This window comes from Erpetoichthys calabaricus, chromosome 3 (genome assembly GCF_900747795.2).
Source record: "Erpetoichthys calabaricus chromosome 3, fErpCal1.3, whole genome shotgun sequence".
Taxonomy (NCBI): Eukaryota; Metazoa; Chordata; class Cladistia; order Polypteriformes; family Polypteridae; genus Erpetoichthys; species Erpetoichthys calabaricus.
Window position 1 is genome coordinate 285,141,530 of NC_041396.2, and position 20,662 is coordinate 285,162,191.

Genomic DNA, 20,662 nt, shown 5'->3' on the forward strand with positions numbered 1-20,662 from the left:
GCGGAAAATATACTGGACTGACCAATAGGACAAATGATTTTTGATTTGCTTGTGCATTTTATCCAAGAAAAAATAATGTAAGCATCATTTTAACCAATAATTATTAATCCAAACAGTCAACGATTTAAAAGGGATATGCACAGGACTCCTGTGCACAAGACACTTATTGAAGCAGAGTGATTTAGAAAGTATCATTATGGTATTTCTATCATCTCCAGTACTATAAGATGCCCCACCAAATTGCAAGATGGTTAGAGGGAGATGGGGAAAGGACTATACCACTGTGCAAACCTGGGTTCCTTGGTTGCTGTATGTCCTTTTTTGAAAGTACACTCAAACACTTAAATGCTTTGCTAAAAGGCTGTTATTTTTATTTAAACAATTTATGTTGCTAATGCTATCTGATGTTTTAGTAGGGCTAGCAGATTTGTATGTAAACACGAAGGAAAACTGGCATTAGAGTGATTCTGAACTAAAGTGCTTTGGCTGCTAAATTAATAGTAATGGTAATAATTCAATGCTTTGTATGTGCTGTATGACCCGCCCTATTCAGTATAAGTAAGTAAACAGTGTAGTGTTTAAGTAGTAAACAGATAAATGGGCTCTTGTTTGTCATTGGTCCATCCTCATGCAATAATTATTGTCACCAGGAGTGAACACAAAAGTACGTGTACAGAATAAAAAGAATAAAAAATGTGTTTCAAGCTAGGAAGGCTGTGTCCTTTGGCTGTGTGAGGACCGTGATGTAGTGCTATTAACAATGTGGCCATCACCATGAAACAAGAGCTCCAAAACAATGATGACTGAGAGAAACAACAAAGAGAATGACAACATGATGATGTCAAAACATCATGTTAAAATTCTCTATATATAAATCGATAAAATGTCTGGAGCCCATGCACTAGTGTAATGTCATCTAACATCCTTAAGAGGGTAGCGATGTCCAATGAACAGAGGAAGCAAAAAGCACAAAGAAAGATGGACGTAAGGGCTAGCATACTTAATGAACAGCAAAATTTGATTTGAAGTGAACAGACTTACCACTGTACAATTAAGCCTGTTGTAATAAACTGGTGTTTCAATTATCCAGTTTATAATACTGTATATACTCGCGGATAAGTCGGGACTTGATTTTATCGTATAATTTCTGATATTTTATAATGTTGGTTATATAAGTCGAATGTGGAAAACTTACACTATTGGTCCAAGAGAATATGATATTGTCACGCCCGGGTCACAGAATTGCACAGAAACACAGGAGATTTTAGAGATAGGAACTTTATTCAAACACTTCAAACAAACATGTCTCTTTCAGAAGTAAAACGAGCACAGTATGCAGTTAGTTCTCGATTAAAGAATAGACAAACATCATAGGGGTGTACAACGGGAGCGGGACCCCCAACAGGATCAGAGGATCTCTGGGGGAGGAGACAGAAACAAAGCAATTAGCCAACAAGGACAGCTACTGTTCACGCTTTTTAAGTATGTGAAGTGTTGCGCGAGAAGCATATCACGTGACAGAGGAGCCGCAAGTAAGCCCAGCAAGTAAGGGAGCAATGTGAAGGTAGTCTATCAGCATTCTTAAGAGAGGTATTTTGAGGAGTGTCTATGTCTTCTAGGGGTGCGTTCAGCACCCCTGCTCACAATATGCTAACGCCCACCTGAGAGAGTAACCATGGAGCACAGTGCCTTTTTTTTTTTCTATGTGGGTGCTGCTATGCGCTGTATCAGCGTGTGCTCCTAACCATTCTCTCTCTCTCTCTATTGTGCCTAAATGAGCACATGGTAATACCTGAAATATTCTGAAGCAACGTTTGCACTGATTTTTGTTTTTTGTATCTTATACCCTCATACACCTTTATCATTAGAGCATCCCTTATCTACGATGGAACGTTTGATCAGATGGAAATATGAAGCTAGTTTTAAATTAAAGTTCATTGAAGTAGTGAAAGAAATTGGTAATGCGTTGCTGCAACAAAATTCAATGCATCTGAGAAACTGGTGCGAGACTAGAGTAGGTAAGAAGATGTAAAAGAAAAAAAAACAAGTGTTGCATTTTTGAACAGGCGTATAAGTCAGGATCTGATTTTATGATCGATTTTTCGGGTTTCAAGATCCGACTTATACGCGAGTATATATGGTAATCAGAAATAAATCAGGAAAATAAACAAAATTAATTTAGAACAAATTTATGAAAAATAAAATTTGTGACACTTTAAAATCCCAGAGATAAAACAAAAACACAGGCAGATAAAAGCTATCATACTCACTGTGGGGTGTGTTCCTTATTTATTTGTTAAACCCTCCACTTGCATGATTGTTGCACAGTAAATGTTGCCAAAAACCTAATTAGATGGGTAGGAAGAGTGACAGGTCCAAAGACAGGCAGCACATGAGAGGATACCAGATAATTATTTACCAGTCCTGTTGCTTTTGCATCAAGATCAGGTCATGACTTTGCCTTAGACCCAAACATAAATGTGTAGAAAAATGGTAACACTTCAGTTTAGGCACTGCAAATATGCATCTATTACTCATTTATTCTTATGTAACAAGACCTTAACAAATGCTTATTGTGGTCTTTATAACACTTATAAAACATTAGTAGATGAGTTATTCATCTCTGTGCACTGTGGCAAATTGACATGATGGTAACATTACTTGTTAATATGAAATATTCACAGACCACTCCAAAGTGACGTTTTGTTAGTAGGTCACATTACAGAGATGAAGAAACACTTTACTGATAGTTTACAAGTGTTTTGAAGACACAAAGAGGTGTATGTTAAGCTCTTGTTCCATTATAGTAAAGGAATAATAGATGTATTTTTGCAGTACCTAAACTAAAGCATTACCAGAAAAAGAATTATGTTTGCAGTTGCCACACTTTTGGATTTGAATAAACTGTTCACTGCAACACTATGGGGAGTAAAGGCAATATCTGTCTTTACCTGTGGTAGGCACGGTGGCGCAGTGGTAGCGCTGCTGCCTCGCAGTTAGGAGACCCGGGTTCGCTTCCCGGGTCCACCCTGCGTGGAGTTTGCATGTTCTCCCCGTATCTGCGTGGGTTTCCTCCGGGCGCTCTGGTTTCCTTCCACAGTCCAAAGACATGCAGGTTAGGTGAATTGGTGATTCTAAATTGGCCCTAGTGTGTGCTTGGTGTGTGGGTGTGTTTGTGTGTGTCCTGTGGTGGGTTGGCACCCTGCCCAGGATTGGTTCCCTGCCTTGTGCCCTGTGTTGGCTGGGATTGGCTCCAGCAGACCCCCGTGACCCTGTGTTCGGATTCAGCGGGTTGGAAAATGGATGGATGGATGGATAGTCATTTGGCAAGAATGAATAAACTGAATGATTGTTTTTAGAGCCTTGCAGAATTTTATACAAAAGGAAAAAAAAAAACTAAATGAAAACTTTAGCATTTGGCAATTACTATGCCTATTTGTTCATTATAACAAAAAATGCTTCAGATGCTGAAATAAATCCTTTATTTATTCAGATTAAACTAATCATTCCTCTTTTTAGCAGTTTTCTCTTTGTTTTTGTCTGATCTTTTTTGTTTTTTATGTTCAAAGCTTGACACTAACAGCAAGACCTTACTTGGGATCCGCAGGGTCAACTGAATTGTGGCTGTGAATGGCCTCCTAAGTGTTATGGCTTCATCTTTGTTTTGATTTTTAGAATATTTTTCCTTGTTTTTATTTAATTAGATTTACCCCCCATTCCTTAGACTTTGGTTTGAGAGCATTTTTTTGTGTTGTTTTCTACCTGTCCTGCTGTCTTATTCTACTCTTCAATTCAATTCTGTCAATTATAACTCTCAGGTGCTGCATAATTTCAATCTGCAATCACCTGAAAGCTGTAGAGAAGCCAAGATGACAGCCACAGCCTCTTTACTATGTGATTAATTTGTTTTGTGCAACTGTGTTCTTCATCTCCCTTTGGTGTGTCCCTTTTGCTTTAGTTTTGTGGCCTTTTGACTATTTTGGCTTGTATAATTGCTGGCTTATGGTTACCCTCAAGTTAATCTATGATGTTTTTAATGTGCATTTAGGGTAACTATGACCCAGAATCGATGTTGAGAAAGAGAATGGTGGTCTTAAAGAGTATCCTGGACAGTGAACAGCTTTACCTCTATGAGCTTGAAACGCTAATGATGGTGAGTATTAAGCATCAAATTATTTTTGCTGTTATTAATTATTACTAATGTGGTGTTGTAACAACATTAGGGCAGTGATGACTTGAGGAAGGCATCTGAGGTCAGGCAGGATAGGCCTGTGCATAATTGTTTCAGCTCATTCACTGCATTATGCAGGTGATCTTATTTATACAATAGGAAAATGAATCATGTTTTTTTATACCTATAGATTTATTCTGAACTATTTTTGTTCATCTTTATTGTTATCATAACTTTATATGGTCATTATTGTCACAAAAAATTACTGGCAGCTATTAATTTTCAACATTGCATATTTGATGTCAAGTCATTTTGGAATTATGTTTCATGGCTACAACCATACTGTTTATAGCTGCCTGGTCTGTTGCTGATCACATGGAAGTGCTCTGGCTATTTGATGTGTCATCATGGCGGCAGTGTTTAAGATGGTGACACGGTATTCAGTTTGTCCAAATCTTAAACACAAAATGGTAGTTTGTGAATGAGTTAGGGAAAAGCTTATTGATAGGTTTTGAACTTCCGAATTCCATGTTAATGGAAATTTGGTGATGGGGTCAAAACTTTGCTATCGAGTTAGGTTCAAATTTTGATAATATGATGTTCAAATTATCAGGAAAAGTTACTTTTAGCTTTGCGTCTGTATGTGTTTCTGTGTGGGAAATGAAAATTGATTTTCATGACTTAAAATTACAATTTTGTTCCAAAAATTATGTGTTGTTTTGCCTTGTGTTGAGCTCCAGGGTGTGTACATCTTAGCAAATAGAGAACTTTTTGGAACAAGTGGTTTCCAACAAAACCGATGTACAAAGATAATAGATAGACAAAGATAATTTCCAAAAAAAAAATTACCAATCTTCTTCAAATAAGTTCCATTGTGTTGGTCTTGTCACAGTCTCCAGGTCTATTGTTTTTGGTCCAGTACTTATCTCCATGTCCGTCAAAAATAGTTTGACCTATATACAACCACAACTGCCATCGAAGTTGTTTAATTTAACCGGGATTTTCAGTTTTCTCTGCTTAGTCATGGGACCAGACCTATTGATTTGCATCATTTTTTGCATTAGTAGTTTTTGATGTATATAATTTTTAAAATATACATATATGCATACACAGAGGCAGGCACACACAGTCACACACTCAAAGAAATGTATACTGAAGATAACTGACAGCTTATTTGCTCTACCAGAGCCCATGCTTGGTGTTGAAGAGACAGAAATAAAAAAAACGTGGACACACACAATACAATAGATTTGTAAAGGCCGACGTGCCTGGAGGCATTTAGCCACCCCTGTACCAATCTGTCTATCTAGGCAGCTTGTTTACTTCATTTGATCCAATGTGTTTAGTTTTAAATTACAAATTATTGAAATTGTTCATTTCTTTCAATTTCCTGCTCAATGTACTTTACATTTTCTTATGTAAATAATAAATATTATATATAACATACTTGACTTGATATCATTGTGCAGTAAAATTGAATACATTGTATTGTAAAGTCTTCCACTGAGTGATTTTCTGGGGTATCACTAAAGGGAAATATACATGGACTTATGGATTATTCCATACCAATTTTTACTTTGTTTTGGGTCTTTTGATAGTCATTTTTCTAATTTGACTTCCTGATATTCTGCCACTAGCCTGTTCTCTGTTCATGTTTCTTCATGTACCTTATTTAATATTAAAATTATATTGTTTTTCCAATCACTGCTGTCATTGCCACTGCTATTCATCAGGATGAATGAATTCCGGAGGACTTTGACTTTGTATTTTCCTTTTCTTTTTGCAGTTTTGTCTATTTATTTTTGAATTTTGTCTGTTCTTAATTTATCTTGTTTCTTTTTTATGTTGATATGTCTTTTGCTGCAAGAGTGCATGCATGCTGGTTGAAGGAGATAACAAAAAGAGCTGGCCTATCTCATCTTTCTTTTCTATTGAGAGTCTCCTGATTTTGGCAACTTTTGGAATCTTGATACTCTTCAAACTTTCTCTTTGCAGGCTGTGCATTGAAATTTAAAATATACTTTGTTATAGTACATAAATACTTAATTTCTGATGTGTGAAATAAAACTCTCAATATAACACTCATTAGGAAAGTTTTTCTGGTCAGATAAATTGTGACAGAGGGCCGTTCTTCTTTTACTGATAAAAGTTGTTGTTCCACACTGTAACAAGCAGAATGAAAAACTTAAGTACCTTGTGGTTTATTGATAAGGGTGTGGGGCGAAAAAACAACAAGTTAACTTTTCACTGCAGACTGTTCAAAGGTCTCTCTGGGTGTAAAAAAAAATATATATACTGTATACATGTTATAAGCTAAAGTTAGAAAATGGAATTTATTAGAAAATGGAACGAACCTTAACAGAACTGATAATGTCATTTCTCAGTATAGTCTCCACCCTCCATCCAGTGTATGGAGTCCAGCAGAATAAAATGTTTTGTCTTGTCCTTGCAACGACTCGTGCACCCGAGTGTTGAACACTTCAAACCGATGGGTACTGCAGTCACTAGTGCAACTTAATATGACTTGCTGGAGACCAATGTGAAGTCTGCTATTATATCCAAGTGGCAGGGACTGCTGTCTCAAGGAGTCCTTTTGCTGCAAGACAATGGCCACCAGCCCACACATTGCAAAAAACACCAAGGCTTGTCTGTAGAAACTGACGTTTGAGGTATTGCCACATCTTCCTTATTTGCCAGATTTGGCACCGTGTGATTTTCACCTGGGTGGTCATTGATTCAAGACAGAGGACGACGTTAAGAAATCAGTGAGCAGTAATGAATTGATGGGGGACATCTGAGGTCACACAGAATCTTCTTGAGGTCTTTCCAATTGATAAAGTCAAAGGCCTTTGCCAGGTCATAGAAAACAATGAAACAGAAAATTCTACATTTATAGTTTTATAAAAATGTCATTATATAGCAGTAGTCTGATAGATAGATGGATGGATGGATAGAGGGATATAAAAAGCATTGTACTAGATAAATAAGTGATTGTAGTCAGTGATAGGCCGGTACCTTGTCAAAGCCTGGTTCCTGACATCTACTTTCCTAATGTGCTCCAGCTGTCAGTGATAGACTGTGATAAACTAAGTTTGTGTGGAGAACAATATAAATTTAATAATTCAAAAAATACAGTCAGTGAATCAGAGTCTTATAATGTGATGTGATATGCCTTTGTTTGTTACCTAACTGATTTAATTGTTTTCCTTTTCAGGACATTTGCATATTTATTTCTATAGGTTAGTTATATCATGGGGACACCATTTTCAGTGGCAGACTTGCTGCAGGTGCCTACATTTTGTGTGTGTGTGTTTTTTTGATAGCTTTGTCAATGTTGTTTATGATTGCTCTGACTGTTACTGGTTATGTGACACATAATGTCATTTCATCCCACCTATTTAAGATGGTGACATACAACTGCTCATTATCAATGCATTAGATTAACTTCACAAAACAACTTGATTTAGTAGGTTAGTCAGGGATAAGAAAACAACTTATAACTCAGCTTCTCTTTTGACTGTGATTTTGGTCTTGCTTTTTCTATTTGAAGTGTAGTCTGGTTAGTATTTCTTTGTACTCGGATCCCACTTGTTCATTAGATTCTGTCATTACTGTTTGATTCCTTCATCTCCGAGCCCTTGTACTGTAATAATGAAGGAACATTATCTGGAGCATCTGCCCTCTGTGTCTTCAATACCCAGCACGTTACGTTCTGTAGGTGCCAAATTACCATTTAAGTCGTTAAGTATTGGTGGCCTTCTATGTTATATATCCCCCTCTGTTTATACTTGCAGCATGCATTAAAAGGCTATAATGTTGAGTCTATATTTAGTCTTTTCTACTTCATGGAAACTTCTGGTTGAGGCATTCAGTATATAGTCAAAGTGACCGTTGCTAATGTCTCAGATATTACACTTTTGAAAACCACTTCCTTTCTTAGCATGAAAATGCTCATTTTTGGCAGAATGAACTGCTCATTAGCTGTGCTTGCAGTCTCTGGGCACTTTCATTGGTTGTGAATCATTTAAGCAGCACGGCTTGCCTCTTATAACTGCTAGAAATATAATTTATTACTGTATGTCAAAGGGAACTGACCACTGGGTTGATTGTCACAAAAATTACTGGCAGGAGAATACCGTCTTGACACTTAAAATAACCAGAGCACGATTTAAACCCAGGGCAGTGGATGAATAAGGAAGCAGTACCACAAACTGCTCCACATTAATCAGATTTAAAGAGTTGACTATCCTTCTGCCATGCTTAGTATTGTCTTTTAAGTTTCCTCAATTATTTTGCTCAGGCTGCACTTCTGCAATGTCATTGTTTTCACAACTTCAACTTTTATTTTTTTACAAAGTGATGTAAGTTCACAAAATTACTTCTGTGGTTCCTGTTTATCTGATGGTAGCTGATGAAACTTCACTCACATTTCCTTCCATTTTTTGCCACAGTGGCAATTTTTTGGAACTACTATGTCAGTTTCGGAATTGCTGTTAAAACATCTCTGATTTAGCTTGAGCAAAAGCAATGATTAAAGATGTGAAAAGTATGGGATTAATAGATGAGCGGTTACTTGCCTCATGTACACTTAAAATTGCAGTATAGTTAAATTAGAATACAATATTATTTGCAAGAAAAAAGCTGAATACAAAAGGATGAATACAGGAACTTCATGCAATAAGTACACACTATTATGCCATTTTCTAATGGCCCACTTAATGCTAAGTCGGGTGTCGGGGAACTGGTGCCTATCCCAGCAAGCACAGGGTGTAAGACAGGAACAATCCCCTGGACAGGGTGACAGTCCATTGCAGGGTGAACATACACACATCACTCATACTAGGGGCCAGCTTAATGCTGCCAATAATCCTAACCTACATGTTTGTGAACTACGGGAGTAAACCCACACTGAGGTGCAAACTCAGTGCAGAGAAGACATAGGATGTGAACTCTGGCTTCCTTACTACAAGGCATCGGTTCTACTGTGCTACTTCACATTCATATAATATAATATAATATCTCCCTATTATAAAAAAAATCTTGGGGAGGGAGACTAGGGAGATGAGATGTCCCACGAGAGACACTTTAACTTGCACCCAGCTCTTTAAACAACAACAAGCAAAACACGCAGCTCGCCAGCAGTAGAAAGCCAGCAGATGATTCGACGGCTTCTCCTTTGCATGTGTTCAGCCACCCTAACACCCATCCCCCCCACCCAAATGGCGAGTGGCAGAATAGCGAAGTGGTAAAAGGACAGCTGCTATTCAGGCTTTAAAATGATCGACGGGCAGCGCGACAGCATCAGCAGAAAGACAGCAGATGATCCGACCGCGACTCTTTAGCGTGTGTTCAGCCGATCCCCCCACCCCCCCATCACAATGCGGCAGAGAGACGAAGTGGCAAAAAGGACAACGGCTGTACAGGCTTTAAAATGATTAATGGGCAGCGCGATGACAGCAGCAGCAGCAGCAGCAGCAGCAGAAAGACAGCAGATGATGCGACGGCATCTCCTTAGCATGCGTTCAGCTGCCCCCCTTCACAACGTGAGCAGCGTTATACGTCCTGCAAGGAAGAGATTTAACCATGCCTGGGGCCGGAAATAAAGGACAATTATTGTTTTTACAAAGTCACGTGAGACAAGGCAGTGAGACATTATTTAAAACAAGTCCACGGACATCTAACTTAGCAGTTGTTGAATTGCTCTTGGCAGACACTCTTCATGTGCTCCCAGCTCTTAAAACAATGACAAGCGACAAGCAAAACACGCAGCTCGCCAGCAGCAGAAAGACAGCAGATGATCCGACCGCTTCTCCTTAGTGTGCGTTCAGCTGCACCCCCTTCACAACGCGAGCAGCGTTATATGTCCTGCGAGAAAGAGATGTAGCCATGCCCGGGGCCGGAAATAAAGGACAAGTATTGTTTTTATAAAAGTTTTAAAGTAAAAATGAAAATAATGCATATGTAACAATTCCCATGAAAATAACAATCTCTTTAACATTATTTATCCGGTAAACTAAACTCGAGGGTGGGCGAGGGAAGTGAGCAGGTGGCGGAGCCCCCTAATAATATAATACAATATAATATAATAAAGTTGAGGGGGTCCGGTTTGGTGGACTCAGGATTGGGTCACTGCTTTTTGCAGATGATGTTGTCCTGTTTGCTTCATCAGGCCGTGATCTTCAGCTCTCTCTGGATCGGTTCGTAGCTGAGTGTGAAACGGCTGGGATGGGAATCAGCACCTCCAAATCTGAGACCATGGTCCTCAGCCGGAAAAGGGTGGAGTGCCCTCTCAGGGTTGGGAGTGAGATCCTGCCTCAAGTGGAGGAGTTCAAGTATCTCGGGGTCTTGTTCACGAGTGAGGGAAGAATGGAGCGTGAGATCGACAGGCGGATCAGTGCGGTGTCCGCAGTGATGCAGGCTCTGCATCAGTCTGTCGTGGTGAAAAAGGAGCCGAGCCGTAAGGCAAAGCTCTCAATTTACCAGTCGATCTATATTCCTACCCTCACCTATGGTCATGAGCTATGGGTAGTGTCCGAAAGAACGAGATTGTGAATACAAGCGGCTGAAATGAGTTTCCTCCGCAGGGTGCCTGGACTGTCCCTTAAAGATAGGGTGAGAAGCTCAGTCATCCGGGAGGGGCTCAGAGTAGAGCCACTGCTCCTCCGCATCGAGAGGAGTCAGATGAGGTGGCTCGGGCATCTGATCAGGATGCCTCCTGGACGCCTCCCTGGTGAGGTGTTCCGGGCACATCCAACCGGGAGGATGCCCCGGGGAAGACCCAGGACACGCTGGAGGGACTATGTCTCCCGGCTGGCCTGGGAACGCCTCGGGATTCTCCTGGAAGAGCTAGAAGGAGTGGCCGGGGAGAGGGAAGTCTGGGTATCTCTGCTCAAGCTGCTGCCCCTGTGACCCGACCTCGGATAAACGGAAGAGGATGGATGGATGGATGGATAATAAAGTACTAAGGTCTATGTGTCCAGTCCTTCTGAGCAATCTGATTGGTCAGTTTGGCTTTAGTGTGACAGGTCAGTTTTGAGATGAGGCATGCTAAGAGAGTCACTTTCAAATTCAGCAAGTATAAAGCTGGACAGGAGGTGAGAAAGGTGCCTCAAAAATGATGATAGAGTCTGCGAAGGAGACTTTATGGTCTGGAGCGCAAAGAGACATTCACACTCGTAAATACAGATGAAAGGCATTGAAGGAACATGTAGGGCAACAGATAGCAAATATTTTTTAATTACTGTATTACCTGTCTTGGACAGTTACTGTAGATTTTATCATATTAGATAGATAGATATGAAAGATAGATAGATATGAAAGTCACTGTATAGTAGATTTTATTAGATTTCTTAATTGCTTCTCTTCACTGTCTAGACATTGATAGTAATGAGTCTACTATTACTCCTAGGTACTTCTCATAAGGGGTGCTTTCAATGTGTTATGCCTGTTAGAGTTAGCAAGTAGTTAGGAAGAAAAACTAGAGAGCTGAGCAAAAAAGTACAAAATGAGCAGTGAAAGAAAGGGGATAATTTGGCTTTTTACAGAAGATCTTTAAATGAATAAATACATAAATAAATAAATATATATATATACACCCCCAACAGAATGTCTAAAAAGGAAGAAAATTAAAAAGAAAGAAAATATCTGAGTTGGCAGCTACAGCTGCAGTGCTACACTATGCTGTTGGTTGTGTGGTAAAGTGTTGCTGTAGGTATAAAGGAGCCCCATTAGTGTTTCATGACACACTTCTGCTGAATGATTCATTGGCTGAAAGTCTTCAGCATTAGTGTGTCAGAGTGAGAACTTGCTGCATTTTTCATAACAACAATTAGTTTAGTTTTAATTCTTTGCTTTTCTATGACCTCCAAAATGTGTGCCATAAAACTAAGCCTACATTTTTAATTAACTTGTGAGGTCGGTGGGTCTCTCTTGAAGTGATATTACCAGCCCAGCACACTACAGAGTAGAAAATCGTACTGGACATGTTGTAGAAGGATGTCATTTCCCTCATTTAAGAAACATAGTCTCCTAAGGAAAAAGAGACTGCTCTGACCATTCTTATATAGTTCCTCTCTGTTCCAAGACCAGTTCAATCAGTCATTAATGTGGACCATCTCTATATCTACTCCCTAAATAGTGATCGGACCGAGAAACACTTTGGTGCCTCAAAAGTCAATAATCAGTTCCTTGGTTTTGCTGATGTTTAGTTGCAGATAATTCTCTTTGCACCAGGAAGAAACAAAGTTCTCCACCTGAATCCTCTCCTTTGTGTCATCCCCCTTATCGATACATCCCATAGGTGCAGTAATAAATATATATTCCATTAAAAACAATAAGTTTAAAACAAATCAGACATACAGTTTCTTTAAAACAGTCATGAGCCTCAATGTTGTCTTCACAATACCCACTTCTCAGTGTATCTTGTATGGGATCAGGCAACTAAGGAGACGCCCAACCGATAGGTGCAGTCAATCATTATATCCATGCTAGGGTCCCTATTGCCAGGCCCTCGGCAACCAAGGAATTTGGTGTTCTTGACCAATTCTGTCAAAAATGTATAGACAAAGGCAGTTAGCTATAGGCAGTTTTAATTTGTGTGTATGAATTAATAAAATAATTACTTTTCGAGCAACAATGCCACCTTCCATGTTTCGGAATGCATGCTTGCTGTTATACACACTCACTAAGTATTGTATGTGGTTTGTGATGGGCTGTGCTCAAGGTTGGTTCTAGCCTTTAAGTTAATCTGTCCAGGACAGGCTCACTTTGTAATGCTGAAAGTTAAATGTGGATGGCTGCTGCTGATTTCATCCACATTTCACCAGATTGCTGATTTCCACCCATTTAATGAGACGGCGGATCCCCTGCCATATCAACTGTTGATGCCCCTTACCTCACCTTTTGATGGAGAGTGGACATTTGATTACTTTTATTTTTGGCTGATTAAAGAGGGGTCTTAAACCAAACTGTAAAACAGACGGAACTTCTAACTGAAATGCAATACATCTGCTTTGCTTTTAGTTATGACATGTGGTCTCTTAATAAAAATTAAAATGCAATCTGCTTTTGCATTACATTTTAAACTGACACAAAAATTGTATGCTGTAGTGAAAAGCAATTGATTGTTTGGTTGATATGTTTTTTAATTATAATACGATAAAACAGTAACAGTACTAAATAGCTCACTTACATATGTATTGCATTTCAACATGGCTGACATTTGGATTGCATTTCATTTTGGAACAAATAATCTTTCATATCAGTTTATAATAATTTGATATTTTAATCAAGGATGATATCTACAAAAATTCATATATGTAGTACAGGCTAATTTTCATTCAAAAAAGTTAAAAGCCTAAGGTAGAACACAGCTTGGGCTAATGAGAAAAGAGGGTTGACAAAGGCCCTCTTGGGCCCTATACTGGCATCGTGGCTGGTTAGGTGGGTGAAATTCATAAGACAGGAAACAATACTGTTGCAGGTCACACCTATATTCACTTGTCCACACATCCATTACTTTACCAAACTTGCTTAACCTTCAGGGTTCTACAGTGGGCTAAATAACATAACCAGCATGTCTTTAGGACTTGGGAAATACATGGGGAAAAAACACACAGACATGGGAGACATATGTACTGTAAACCCCCCAAAGACAGTGATCAAGGCAGCGCTGGAGACCTTTATTAATACACTTGAGTATGAATTCACACAGATTAACATTTGGAAGGTAGAGTGACCAATATGAAACCAGACCAGGGACTGCTTTTGCCTTTCTTCCCAAAACCTCCACCTGGATAAAAGAGTTAGAACATGAATGAATGGATCCCCTGTAACTGAAGAATAAAACCGTAGATGCTCAGAATGTAAAAAGTATGAGCATTGTACTGTGGTATGGTGATTAACAATGCAGTCTTCAAGCAACAAAACCACAGGAAAGAAACATAGACTGTGCCACTTAGTTGACCCTGAGACAGTTATTTGAAAAGAAAGTACTGTATGTGCATTATGTAGAAAAAATAGCAGGAATTACTGTATGTTGAATAAAAAGAGTGAGCACACGAACCATCTGCTGTCTTGCATTGTTAAGAGTTCAGACTCAAGTGTATACCACAATGCAAACTACTGACCTTTAATGCAACATCATGTATTAAATGCAACATCTGCAGATAGACAGATGGTGCATTCCCTATATTGGACACCCCTCCAAGCGACTGATTTCAGGTGTGTCATTGTTAACAGGTGCATAAGCTCAAGCACACAGTCATGCAATCTCCATTGACAAACACTGCCAGTAGAATGTTTTGTACTGAAGAGCTCAGTGACTTTAAATGTGACCCTGTCATAGGATGTCACCTTACCCACAAGCCAGTATGTGAAATGTCTGCTTTGTTAGATATGCCCCGCTCAACTAGAAGTGCTATTATTGTGAAATGGAAGCACCAAGGGGCAACAGCAGCTTAGCCACAAAATGGTAGACCATGCCAACTTGCAGAGCAGGGGCTCAGAGTCTGGAAGCATGTACAAATCGCCTATCCTCTGTTGCATTACTTACAGCCAAGTTCCAGACTTCCAGCAACATCAGCAAAAGATTTGTGTGTCAGGAGCTTCATGTAAAGAAAATCATATGCAAGCAGCTGCACACAAGCCTAAGATTACAAACTTACATGATCAATGCCAAGCCTTTTCTGGAGTGGTGTAAAGCATGCTGCTGTTGAAGTAATGGAAACATGTTCTCTGGACTGAATTACGCTTCACTATCTGGCAGTCTGATGGATGAATCTGTGTTTGGTGGACGCCAGGAGAACAATTACTACTAGACTGCATAGTGCTTACTGTAAAGTTTGGTGGATGAGAAATAATGGTCTGGGGCTGTTTTTTAACTTTGTGACACGAGTTTTGGGAAAGCCCATATTTCTTCCAGCATGAGAGGTCCATAAAGATATGGAGGAACTTCATTCGCTTGTACAGAGCCCTGACCTCAACCCTGATGAACACCTTTGGGATGAATTGGAGCACTTATTGTGAGCCAGATCTTCTTGTCAAACATCACTATTTGACCTCACAAATGCTCTTTTGGCTGATTTGTGAAAAATTCCCATGGATACACTAAAAAATCTTGTGGAAAGTCTTTCTAGGACAGTGGAGGCTGTTATGGGGGGCAACTCTTATGTTAATGCTCATGGTTTTGGAATCGGATGTCCAACAAACTCATATAGGTATGATGGTCAGGTGTCCATATAGTGTACATCAGGTCACATCATGAGGCAGACACTTTATGTTTAAGGTTTGATACAAACTATGAGGGTAAAGAGAGATGGTGGCAGTTCTGTTTTCTTAAAGAACATTGGGCCTTTAAGGAACAGTGGGCTAAATAACATAATTGTAAGTAACATAATTGTAATTTAAACTGAATACATTGCCAGAATAAAGACGATGGAACATGCAATGGAAATGTTGTCATGCTTCCAGACAATGGGCAGAGTGGTGTCTCTGAGGCTTGGGATCTGTGCTGAGAATGATCTTAGTCTGCATCCAACCTTGCAAACATGTCCTTTAACTTACAGGGAAAACTCGGGGGTTGGTGGTAGGACTGTTCCAATGTGGTGCTGAGGTGTCACCCAATGCACTCGGGTCCCAAAACCAGATGGTTTGGCATGTGTTGGGTGCGTTGGGTCCCAATCTAGATGGTTCGGTATGTGGTGAGTGAGGCAACACACTATGCTCCCAACCTTTCCCTCTTCTAGACAATAAAATTATTTAAAATAAATGAACATCTTAATAGGTAAGAAATGGATAGGTTAATGTGAACATTGTATCCAGTGTTTAATTTTGTATAATTGTAATAGAAAAGTAAAAAAAAAAATCTTTGAAAACGTATTCTAATGAGTTGGACAAAGTTTAATGCCACACATTATTTATTAAAGAAGATATTAATAAGGGATAGTTTATGTAGTAAAATAAAAAATAATAAAATATTGTTGGAAATATGTGTCATTCCTAAACCTTGCATTGAATGCAAACAATGTAAGCTAGATTAGATGGAGTAATAAAACAATTTCTGATTTTTGATATCACTTAAGCAGTGTTGATAATTATTTTTCTTCATATACAGTTATCCATTGTTCTTCATATGAATTATCCACTATTTGTGGATTTCATTTGAAAATGTGAAATCCACAAATAGTGGGTTATGTACGACATTTATATAATATACTTGCAAATAAACCTCACAAGGAATGTTGCAAAGTATTGGTATACCACCCTAGTAATCCTGTTTATTGCCACAGGTAACAGCAAACTGAGGCCAAACTAGGTGGAAAGGCAGATAATCTAGAATCAGCTAAATCATTACAGAGGGACATGGACAGCATATAGGTTTGGTCAGATTAGTAGCAGATGAAATTTAATGTAAGTAAATGTAAAGTATTACCCGTAGGAAATAAAAATGTTAGGCTTAAAGGCACAACGGGAGGTCTGATAGTCGAAAATACACCTTATGAGAAAGATTTAGGAGTCGCAGTGGACTCATTACTTTCTAAAACCAGACAGTGTATGAAAGTAATCAAATGAAATTAAATCAAATTTATTTGTCACATACATTTTACATACAGTGCAAATTGAAGTGAAATGCTTAGCTAAAGAAGCTCATAAAAAATCTGAATATTATACAGAAAAAGAGAACCAAACACACATAAGAACTTATTGCTTGGAAAATAATAGAGAAGCTGCTGTCATATACAGGCTTGTAGGTGGCAGCAAGATGGTGAGACCTGCCCAGTTGTGCCACAAATTTAAGGCATTTACTTTTGAATAGAGCAGGAGCAGCTTGATGTGTCCACAAAAGGAACATGCTAATAGAAGCTTGCTTGTTCTGATGTTCCCCTGGTTGAAATCACCAGCAGTATAGGGTCAAAAATGAATCATTGTCAGAGAGTTGGTAACAGACTGAGTCATTTCTGTTTCTGAGTTAATAAATACCAAGGATGATGTAACTTGTCTCTATATGCCTAGTCAGTAATGTAGACAATTTCAGTCAGAATTTCAATGACTGGAAAGCACATTATTGTTAGTTTTTACTTTTTCGGCATTCCTAACTCATTCATTTCCAGTCCCTCTTTTCCCTTTTCCTCTCTTTCTAATCATATTAGGTGAAAACTGTCCAGCATTAACATAGCAGGTGAAACAAGAAGTTTAAACTGTATACAGCTTGAAGGACACTTGGTGCTGATACAAAGTGTTGGGGTGCCAGCTGGGTCTCCCCTTTTAATCTTTGGGTAAATAAAGTAAATAGGCTCTCGATGGCACAGTAATAAACAGAAATCTCCTCTGTTGTTGAAGCAAAAGAAAACTCTTGTGAGTGGTCAAAATTAGGGAGCTTCGTTCTCTTTGAGGTTCAGGTCCTTATGAGACAACACCATTCAGGTGCATTTCCCTTTTATAGCGGTCCCACTGTAAGGGATGTGGTCAGTTGCCCTGAGAGGGCATTTTCTCTGAGCTAAGGAAGAAAAAAGAGACAAGCCTGTTAGTGTCAGCATCCCCTCTTGCCCCGGCTGGGTATTACAAACATCCCATAGACGTGTATGCATTACATTATATATAATGTAGATCAATAATATAGATCTGTATAGTGAGTGCAATTTAGAAGAGGCGGGCATTCCGGCTGGATGACAGTATGACCTTCGGATGACATGGAAGATACCAGAGGATGAACAAACGGAAGTCAGAGGCCAAGAGCAGTTCCATCCCCCACATGTTAGGTTAGTGTGGTCCATTGGAAGTGTCCCAGCTTGGACACCTGCAAAGGTTCATGGGAAGTAGAGTCCAAAATTGCAGACCTGTCTTGGTCCCTGGGTGCCAAAAGGGAGCACTGTCGGAGGAGGACTACCCTAGTTCCCAAACAACCTGAACGTACTCCCTGCAAGTCATGCTGGGTCACCAGAAGCTGTTCTGGGTCCAGTATTAAAGGGGCCCACAATGTTACCTTGAGGAATTGGGCCCCCTTTTAGGGGCAGTGGGCAACAGTCCATTGGAGGCAGAAGGACAGGATAGAGTTTCATTATTTGTATGGTTTTGGCTGTGCTTCATTATATTTAGTTCTTGTTGGATTAATAAATCCATTATTTGACCCCATGACTGTGGTGGATATTATTGGGTCTGGGGTTTGCCCCCTATAGGTTACAATGTATATATCTTATCTTATACATATACACACACACACATATATATTTATATTTATTGGGTTTGAACAGAAGGGTACAACAGAGAAAAGATTTGAGAGGTTACATTGCAGTCTGTTCTCCAGTTCTGCCTCAACTAAGATATCCTTATCCATTCAGAGGACTACTGACATCAGCTCTGATTAGCTTTTTCTGGTCCATGTGAGACAATAAACTCTGCAGTTCTTGGTATACTCCGTTACTTTCCATGTAGCTCAGAAGCAAGACATATGTGTGTCATTCCAGACCTGCACTCTCATTGTCACTTAAAAATTTCTTTTCATGGTTTGCCTGCACTCGTTGATTATTTCTTTAGCTTAAATGTGCTAAAGTCTGATTGCTTTATTGTGTGGTTGTGAAGGAGCAAATATTAAGACACCTCCTGTGGTAACGGTAACAGGAAAAGACCAATGGGAAGCACACATTTGTAGTAAGGAGAGGAGTACATGCATGAATGGAAGTTTTACAGTAAATACACTTGGGCTGAGAAAGAAAAACTGGATGTTTGAAAGGAGCAAATAAAAAAAAGTATTAAAACAGATATAGAACAGCATATCCCAATCCGGCAGAAACAAAGACATCCAGGATTTTTGATTCTTTTGGAAGAGACTCATAAAGCCTGGTAAATCACTAGAGGCAGGTCTAACTGTTTCTCCATTCATTATTATCTGGACAAGCCATTGCCCTGTATATGACTTCTTTACAATTTCTTTCCATCCATCCATCCATCATCCAACCCGCTATATCCTAACTATAGGGTCACGGGGGTCTGCTGGAGCCAATCCCAGCCAACACAGGGCGCAAGGCAGGAAACAAACCCCGGAGAGGGCACCAGCTCTCACCACAGACAGTTTCTTTCACTAATGACTATTTGTTTGTGCTAGTTAACTGTTTATTGTATTGTGTTGTGTATCTGTGTTTGTGTATCATACTGTATATATCCATTTTATAAACTGATAATACAGTTCAGGACCCTGAATTTTCCCATCCAAGCAACACTGAACACATGACAGGAACCAAACCCCCCTGAATAAGGTTACCAGTCTATTGTAGGGCCCGCTCACACACCCAATGAACCACTTTTGAGTTGCTAGTTTATCTAACACACTCACGTCTTTGGGGTGTGAGAGGAAAGCTGCAGTACATGAAACAACCCAACATAACCACAGCATAAATGTGTAAACTCTGCATGGATAGTACCCAGGATGGGATTTTAAATCCAAGACTATGCCAACATGTCACCCAGTAATGAAAATAACATGAAGCATAAGGTTTCTATGCAAAAAACAGAAAAAAACAAGTGAAACACAAAGGAACACTTCATGGTTTTTGCATTTTTATTTTTACACATTGGACAAAGTTACATGTAAAGAAGCTGGTTCAACTTTTCATCAGTTATGGGAATATACAGTATAATATCATAGTGCTTTAATAGTTGAATTCAGCCCTATGCACTGAAGGCATAGACAGTGAAAGCCGTGTTTTACAATCTTTGTGCTTCTTCAGCTCTGTTGATTTGATTTCCAGCTGTAACTGCTTGAACCTGACTCAAAATAAGGCTACCTTTTTGTGTTGTCAAGCACAGAATTATATTTAGAAGAATGTTATTTTTATTGAAGGAGTTTCAGTTTTAGAGTCATATCATTTAACAAAACTGTAGTACAGGAGGAAATGAAGACTTTTACTTCAGCTTTGATGACCCTTACCTGAGTTTCACAGCTTCGGTCTATTATTCACTTTGTAGCTGAGACATAATTATCTTCTGACCTCAGAAATTGAAAAGTGCAACGCTGGCCTAAATTCTTTCTATACACTTAGCATTCTTCATAAATGACTGGCTCAAGCTAGTTGTTAAATTACGTAGTAAAACAATGAGCCAGTGTGGAAAATTATCTGTCCATCATTTTATCTATTACTACATCTGTTAAATCCAGTTTAGGAAAACAAAGAGCAGGAAGTCAACCCCTAGAAGGGTGTCAGGCTATTTTAAAGCATGCTTAGATATAACAGGTTAATTTAAAGTTGTTAATGAATCTAACATATATATAGTGTCTATAAAAATTACCCATCCCCTTATATGTTTTCACATTATATTTTTCTACAACATTGAAACTCACTGGATTTAATTTGGATTTTTTGATACTGATCAACAGGAAAAACACATATTTCTGCAAATTGGTCAAAATTAATTACAAATATAAAACACAAAACAACTGGTTGTTTAAGTATTCATTAGTATAATATGACACCCTTAAATCATTACTGGTGCAGCCAA

At 38.9% G+C, this 20,662-nt stretch overlaps 1 protein-coding gene across 2 annotated transcripts in view; it reads left to right on the top strand.

Annotated features, from left to right (window-relative positions):
* si:dkey-33c9.6 (active breakpoint cluster region-related protein) overlaps window positions 1–20,662 on the top strand; it is a 191,962-nt gene that overhangs the window by 35,086 nt on the left and 136,214 nt on the right. For both annotated transcript variants that reach the window (XM_051924339.1, XM_028798470.2), the window contains exon 4: window positions 4,049–4,153. In XM_051924339.1, coding sequence (XP_051780299.1) covers window positions 4,049–4,153 — 105 coding nt within the window. The remainder of the gene's footprint in view (window positions 1–4,048; window positions 4,154–20,662) is intronic.